The following is an 8,457-nucleotide window of genomic DNA, read 5'->3' as shown; positions in this document are numbered from 1 at the left end:
AAATTTTGTTATCTTATTTTATGATTTCTTGTCTTATTGTTTTATTGTAGATTCGACATTTTTTTGGGTAGATTCAATAGTGGCAGACCTAGGAAATTAAGTTTAGGGGCTAAAATGTAATTTTAAATGAAGAGCATGTCAAAGTTAAGAAAACATCAATTTAAGAAATTGCATTTAATGGAATAAAATGTAAAGTTTAAAAAATATGAGGGGGCCAAAGAAGAAGTAACTTTTCGAGGACATAATTACTATTTTTTGTTTTTTTTAATGACCGAGGTATTTAGGCAAGCTTGTTACACACCTCAATTAATTATCGAGGTCCATTAAACACTCTACAAGCTCAATATTTCAAAATAAACTATTAATGTGGTAGGTAATCTCAAGGTGATTCAAACTCAAAAAGTCAATAAAGAAAGCAAACATTCTTAATCGTCAAACTAATCTTTTGGGGTTTAAACCTTCTTAATCATTAGGTCAATCCCTTAGGGTTTAAAATTACTATTTTCTTATCGTATAATATTAAAAAATCCAAAGGGGAGATCCGCCACTGAGATTCAATATGCCTTCTATTGGATTGAAAAATTATTATTCGTAGTTACGGTTACACTAAAGCGTATTTAGTACCTATCCTATTATGTTGCATCAAAAAACCACAATTTCAAACAAAACTTCCAAATCAAAATATGGAAAATGTTCACATTTAGAATTAACTAAAAAATATATGTTTAGAATTCACATAAAAATAAAAATACATTGATATAATCAAATAATCAGNTTGGCTTCGTTTGATCTCTCTTTAGTACACTCTACTATCTCTTCGGTCTTAGCCTGCACAAAACACAAAACAAAAATGACGCAGGATCGGTTTTCTAATTTCAGTTACGATTTTATATTGGAATTTAATTGATTTTGGATTTTTAGTTGAATCAAGAAGGTTAATTTTAGTTAAATTTAGTTATCTTATTTTATGATTTCTTGTCTTATTGTTTTATTGTAGATTCAATAGTGGCAGACCTGGGAAATTATGTTTAGGGGCTAAAATGTAATTTTAAATGAAGAGCATGTCAAAGTTAAGAAAACATCAATTTAAGAAATTGCATTTAATGGAATAAAATGTAATGTTTACAAAATATGAGGGGGCCAAAGAAGTAGTAACTTTTCGAGGACATAATTGCTATTTTTTTTTTTTTTTTTTTTTTATGACACGTCATATTTGGGCAAGCTTGTTGCGCACCTTAGTTAGTCATCAGGGTCCATTGAATATTCTACAAGTCTAATATTTCAAAATAAACTATTAATGTATCAGGTAGTCCTAAGGTGATTCAAACCCAGAAAGTCAATAAAGAAAGCAAATATTCTTGACCATCAGGCCAATCTCTTGAGGTTTAAACCTTCTTGATCGTCAAATCAACTCCTTAGAATTACTGTTTTCTTAACGTATAATATTAAAAAATCCAAAGGGGAGATCCGCCACTGAGATTCAATATGCCTTCTCTTGGATTGAAAAGTTATTATTCGTAGTTTCGAATATATTTGTGTCTTAGAACGGTTACACTAAAGCTTATTTAGTACCTATCCTATTGTGTTGCATCAAAAAACCACAATTTCAAACAAAACTTCCAAATCTAAATATGGAAAATGTTCACATTTATAATTAACTAAAAATTATATGTTTAGAATTCACATAAAAATAAAAATACATTGATATAATCAAATAATCAGAATATGCCTATGTAAAACACAAGTTAAAATAACGTATATTATGTTTACTTGAGTTTGGCCCTGGGTTAGGCCTGCATCAGATTGGCCCTGGGTTTGGGCTGCATCAGATGATTCTTGTAGGGTAGACATCTTTTAACTTGTAAATAAAACTTGAGAAATGATTTTCCCTCTTTAAATTGTTGAATGTAAAAATGGGGATAATATAGAGTGCAATGCATATAGGAAGGAAGACATATGGCGTCAAAGCGAATAATTCTGCTATTGAAAAGGACTAAATTAATTTTTTTTGTGGTGAGTTAATCAAAATATGGTCCTCTAAAAAGAGAAGAATATGCATTTCCATTCATTTCTCAAAATGATAAAAATGTGACCAAATTGTTGCACCAGGAATTTTATTTTAATTTATATTTTCTTTATTAAGAAATACAACAACATTTCTAATTTTTTTTTTTTTTTTTTTTTTTAAAATATGATCCTCGTGCCTGCAGGCCTTCAAATTGTAATGTTTTATACTCAAGTACCAAAACAGTAGCTAGTTGCCCAATCAAACTAGTGATTATGTATATTAGACTTTTTGTGGACCGACAACAATTTTATATAAAGTATGAAGCTTTACTAAATTCCAAAACTCATCCATACTTTCTTGCTAAACTTTGTTTCGGTGTATACGTTTGTGGCTTCCAATTAAAATTATAAAGTAGGATTAGGTTTCAGCAAAATAATAATTATCATTGGGAGTATTCGAGTCAACTTGTACGTACGTCAACTAATATTTCAGTATCTTAGAATTGTCAGTAGAGTAAGAGTCTCAATGATCACCCATATTAGTGTCTACAGAAACTCAAACTTAAAAGCTCATAAAACCTCTTTTTGCTTTTTTACTATCAGGTCACCCGATGGTGGTTAATTCTAATTGCAAGTTGAACGTTTGTTTGTTAAGAATGTGTTAGTGTTCCTTTCACGTTTTGCTTTCATCCAAAGTCCACTAGAAATATATTTTTGTGATAGAGTGTTAACAATAGCTAACTTTTATCGTGTCACGTCTTCAAAATAAATATAATATTAAAAATAAAATATAAAAAACATTGCATGAGAAAGATTGGCGATTGTAGCACCCCGGTTTTGTGATTATTAAGATCAAAGGATTGTTATAGAGTTGATTGAAACTTCATTGTGGTGTTTCAATTTAGAAATTATGCAAGTAGTTTGAAAATCATGTGATTGAGCACATGGACATGAGATAGACAAAGACACCCACTACACTTCATGACTTCATGTGACACAGTCATGGTTTATCTCTTCTGCTAGTCAATAAACGTGGCCTTCAACGTCAATCAATTTCCCGACTTCTCTTCTCCTCCATAAGTATATGAAAAATATTAAGGTCTAATTAAATATAAAATAAACAATATTTTTCAATGATATGAATATACAATATATAATTAGTTCTTGACTCTTAAAGAAGATTATTATAGTTAATCCCAAATGGTTGATTTGATGGTTAATAACGTGTATTTCATTTTTTGAGTTTTTAAGTTCAAATTTTGATATTTCAACCATAATAACATTATGTTTTACCTAATTTTTTGATTTTATAAGATATTCAAATTATTTTAGAGTTTAGTTGATGTGTACTTAAACTAACTTAGTTATCTTGGTTACCAAAATATTATTATAGTTAATAAAAATTAGGTGTGCTAAACTTTGTTTAATTTGTGTTTACAGCCATAATTGAACCACCCAATAATAGTTAAATAAAATCAAATAATCTATTTGAAATAGGTAGTTAATAATAACTTTTTCTAGGTGTAAAAATAATCTAATTGTTCTCATTCACCATATAATTATAGAAATTATACCAACTTCTTCTTATATCAAGAGTTTACAAACAAGCAACACCAAATAAATAGGTCTATTTTGAGTATTGGATCCAAATTATGAAGTGTCATGGTGTTTAATATTAGTTATTGATGGAGGAGAAACATAGAATTGTCTCAACATTGGTTAACAACTGCGAATGACTATAATAAGATTAATTATACAACTCATAACAAATTAAAATTAAATTTCCATATCTCAAATACTATTAGATTTTTTTTCAAAATTTCCTTAAAAAACAAATACAAATGTCAAAAAATTTATTAAATTGGAAATTATTTATATATTTTCAAGATTTTAAAATGAAATAAATAACTACTTTCATCAATAAGGCTAAAGAAAAGGATTTTTGTAGTGACAAAATCATATAAATATATGTCGGGTGTTAGTATTAATGGTAGAAAGTATTGATTATTTATTGAGCTACTCTAACATCGCTTATTATTAGATTAACTATTGCATTCCTCAAATTTAATAAATTTATGCATAAGAAGTTTATAAATTTGATAAATCAATTACCAAAAATTTTTGGACACACAGGTTACCCCTAATGATCCCGAGACATGTGGAGATGGCTTATATCACGAAAAGATTGTCCACTGGACGATCATGATTCAGTTGTGGCCCCCGTTTGTCAATCAAGCCACTTATCAATTATCATTCGCCAAAAAGAAATCATAGAATCCTCCAGATCCGAATATGCTTCAACGTGGCAACTCCTGACAGACGATTGCACTATTCATCGTGCTACCTCATGCCATTATCCGCCACGTGTCCGCCCTGTCTTCCTTAAACTAGTTTTGTTATCGGTCCTTCCGATCCGTGGACGTAAAGCAGCCTTAGAAAATAAAAAGACAAAACCCGCAACATGTCTTACGCCGACAGAGCACGACACGTGACGACGTCGCTTTAGCAAACGTGTCACCACATCATCCGTTCCCCCAGTTTACTTTCAAGTAAAAACCGCAAAAGCGCGTTCGCTTGCTCGAACCTTCACGCGTTTTATCCATCTCACCGTCCCTTGTCACATGAGTCGAGCAATCGTAGCCATCGCCTCCTCACGAGCTCTCCACCCGCCACGTTGCAACCCACTACACGCGTCGCGAAATTAGCGGTTAATCAAATGATTATTTTAATCTTATCCGAATCTCAACCTTATATATACTCGCCAGCCCCACCATGCGTTTGCAAAATCTAAAACGCAAACTCTTTTGACACGAGAAGAAATTTTTTTCTTATTCATTTTCAAATTCAAAATTCAAGCAAAAGCTACGTAACTTTTTCAGTTATTTTCTTGGGAAAATCCAGCAAGAACAAATGGCTTTGAACATGACACACCAGATCGGAGCATTGGCAGGGACTCCGATTTCGTTGGAAGGAAGCCCCGTCTCCGGCGATTCAACCAACGCGGTGAATGCGTCAGCGGTTTGGAAAGCAGTTCCAACAAATTTATCTTGTAAAATTTCAAAACCAGATATGATGGACTCGGTATCACCGCCCATCAGTCCCTGTCGGTCACCGGTACTGAGCAACATGCGCGCAGATCTCTCTGTGGCGTGCCGCGCATACGCGCCTGAGTCGACGGCGACGCCGGTGTCGGAGACGGACAGGGACTACGCTGAGCTGTACAAACAGGGAGGCGGTGCGAAGGGAAAGGAGAAGGGAGTACCGGTGTTCGTGATGATGCCGTTGGACAGCGTGACGATGTCTAACGGCGTGAACAGACGGAAGGCGATGGACGCTAGTTTGAGGGCGTTAAAGAGCGCGGGAGTGGAGGGAATAATGATGGACGTGTGGTGGGGCCTGGTGGAGAGGGAGCAGCCCGGGCACTACAATTGGGGTGGATATAACGAGTTGATTGAAATGGCTAAACGACATGGACTCAAGGTTCAAGCTGTGATGTCGTTTCATCAATGTGGCGGTAACGTCGGTGACTCTGTTACGTGAGTATCACATGTTTTCTTATTAGTTTTTTGGTAGTCGCATGTGGCGTTATGATTTGTTTGAAAAGTAGGGTAGCTTTTCGGTGTTTTTGGAAATTTATGGATCTCTTGAAACTTGGAAAGTTGCGTAGAAGCAAAGTGATATACGAAGTTATTTCGTTCTATATTGAAGAATTGGGTTTAAAGGATTGGATTAGTATTCTATAGGGAAAATGATATAGAAAATTATTTATTTAAGTCATCGTGGATCCTATTGATTGAGAAGAATAGAGGATTGTGCAACTCATTGGCACATGCACTGGTGGGGTGCATGATAACTATTACATTGAATAGAGAAAGTTGGAACCAATTTGTAGAAATATAGCGTCAGATATTGCAGTTGCGAGGTTACGTTATTGTTATCTCTATTAAACCTGTATTAGTATCTCTGTTCAATATTAACTATTACATTGAACAGAGAGAGTTTACTATTGTGGGAATCTTTCTAGGTTTCTTGAGATATTCTGTCTTGGTAATAGTAATAGTTCATATAAGAGATTATTACATATATTTGGAAAATTATGGGATAAAAGTTTTTTGACAGCATAGTAAGTTTGATTGATGTTTTGGTGGCTTTGAAATGCTCGACATTGTCGAAGTAATAGAATACTATGTGTAAATTCTTTTCTTGTTTCTTTTTATGGGAAGTTATGGCACTTTTCTCATTAGTTTGTTTTCGATTTCGCAGTATCCCATTACCCAACTGGGTTAGGGAGGAAATGGACAAAGATCAGGACCTTGCATACACTGATCAGTGGGGAAGAAGGAATTATGAATATGTTTCACTCGGCTGTGATACTGTGCCAGCCCTTAAGGGTCGAACACCTGTCCAGTGTTATGCTGATTTCATGCGTGCCTTCGGAGACAACTTCAATCAGTATCTTGGTGACACCATTGTGGTAATTAGTCGTTCTTCTAGTGCTTTCTGATATATTGTCTTTGGGTGCTAAATGATCTGGAATTCTGCATTTGTGCAATTATGTATGCTATATAAGTAAAAGATTTAGCTAAATTGTGGAGGAATTCGTTTTATACAGGAAATCCAAGTGGGAATGGGTCCAGCAGGTGAGCTTCGTTACCCTTCATATCCAGAGATGAATGGAACATGGAAATTCCCTGGAATTGGAGCCTTCCAATGTTATGACAAGGTACTTACAATTCCTTTTATGCATTTGTTCAGATACTTAAAGCTTTCCAGTTCTCATATGAGTGTTGGTTACTTGATGCAGTATATGCTCAGTAGCTTAAAAGCAGCGGCTGAATCTGCGGGTAAGCCAGAATGGGGTAGTACAGGCCCTACTGATGCTGGACACTACAACAACTGGCCAGAAGATACCCCTTTTTTCCGAAAAGAAGGTGGTGGTTGGAATAGTGAGTATGGTGAATTTTTCCTCGGCTGGTATTCACAGATGCTCATCGAACATGGTGAGAGAATTCTCTCATCTGCCAAGTCAATCTTTGATAGGACAGGTGTAAAGATTTCGGTGAAGGTTGCAGGAATCCACTGGCACTATGGAACCAGGTCCCATGCCCCTGAACTCACAGCTGGATATTACAACACACGATACCGTGATGGTTACCTTCCTATTGCCCATATGCTGGGACGCCATGGTGCCATATTTAACTTCACTTGCATTGAGATGCGTGATCATGAACAACCACAAGATGCCCTTTGTGCACCGGAGAAGCTTGTCAGGCAAGTGGCTTTAGCAACTCAGGCAGCACACGTTCCACTTGCTGGGGAAAATGCATTGCCTCGATACGATGAATATGCCCATGAACAGATCTTGCGAGCTTCATCCTTGAATATTGATGGCAACTCAGAAGCAGATGCACAGATGTGTGCATTCACATACTTAAGGATGAACCCTGACTTGTTCCAACCCGATAACTGGAGGCAGTTTGTGGGATTCGTGAAGAAAATGAATGAAGGGAAGGATGTTCACAGGTGCCGGGAACAGGTGGAACGGGAAGCCGAGCATTTTGTGCATGTGACCCAGCCTTTCGTTCAGGAGGCAGCCGTAGTTCTTATGCATTAACAAGTTAGTTATAGCTCATCTTATTATGTACACGTAAAAGGTCACATCTGGCGTCGAGGCCTCTGCTATGCTATAGCTGTTTTTATTATGCTGTGGCTATATAATTGTGCAAATGTTCCAATAGTGAAAAATATAATTTATGATATTGAATTATATATTATACATAAGAATGTTTGTCATTCTTTTTTGTGTTTCAAAAATGAAATGATGTTGTTTAATTTTAATTTTGTAACTGTTGATGGAAAAATATATCAATTAGAGCGATCTGATCGACTTTGACGAGATTAAAACTGGTGTGTGCATAATTATAGGTAACTAACAATGTTATGAATGGAAATCAATAAAGATAATTTTTTAAGTGGTTCAGTAAGGTTGAATCTTGAACTTATGTCTATTGTTTCTTTAATTGAATCTTGAACTTATGTCTATTGTTTCTTTTATTAAATGAGAATTACAAATGATGAATCATTTCCTAAAATAATTGCCCAGTCCCTCAGAAAACAAGTTTTGATGGATTTATATAATATCTATTTATGTGATAGAATTGAGGTAAGATCTAACTACGTAGGATTAGAATCTATATCAATCTGAATATTTTTCTTCCAAATTGAGTCAATTTAAATATCTTCACTCCTAATAAGGAATTACCCACACCGGATTTCCAGCATAACAATAACCAATGTCTTTTACCTTGTTTCATAAAGACATTGGTTTAGTTTAAAACATGGTTCCAATTATTATTACAAGTCTCCTTCCCATCTTAAGGTATATTTTATGTTCCTAAAATGTTTATTTAATTTTAAATATAGGAGGAAATTATATTGTGACTACGGGTT

At 34.6% G+C, this 8,457-nt stretch overlaps 1 protein-coding gene across 1 annotated transcript; it reads left to right on the top strand.

Annotated features, from left to right (window-relative positions):
- Positions 1-4,781: 4,781 nt before the first annotated feature.
- Positions 4,782-7,845, top strand: LOC116136758 (beta-amylase 1, chloroplastic-like). Its single transcript, XM_031422424.1, has 4 exons — positions 4,782-5,543; positions 6,271-6,481; positions 6,620-6,730; positions 6,812-7,845. Exons 1-4 carry the CDS (start codon positions 4,918-4,920, stop codon positions 7,619-7,621), a joined length of 1,758 nt encoding a protein of 585 aa, XP_031278284.1. The 5' UTR covers positions 4,782-4,917; the 3' UTR covers positions 7,622-7,845.
- Positions 7,846-8,457: the final 612 nt, after the last annotated feature.

Source organism: Pistacia vera, unplaced genomic scaffold, assembly GCF_008641045.1.
Source record: "Pistacia vera cultivar Batoury unplaced genomic scaffold, PisVer_v2 Contig32, whole genome shotgun sequence".
Lineage (NCBI taxonomy): Eukaryota > Viridiplantae > Streptophyta > Magnoliopsida > Sapindales > Anacardiaceae > Pistacia > Pistacia vera.
The sequence above is the reverse complement of the archived record's forward strand: the minus strand, read 5'-3'. Positions and strand labels throughout refer to the sequence as shown.

Excerpts from the sequence above, each read along its gene's own strand:
- LOC116136758 (XM_031422424.1), top strand. The coding sequence starts at position 4,918 with ATGGCTTTGAACATGACACACCAGATCGGAGCATTGGCAGGGACTCCG. Across the intron at positions 5,544-6,270 it reads AACGTCGGTGACTCTGTTAC|TATCCCATTACCCAACTGGG; the intron begins GTGAGTATCACA and ends TCGATTTCGCAG. Across the intron at positions 6,731-6,811 it reads CCTTCCAATGTTATGACAAG|TATATGCTCAGTAGCTTAAA; the intron begins GTACTTACAATT and ends TACTTGATGCAG.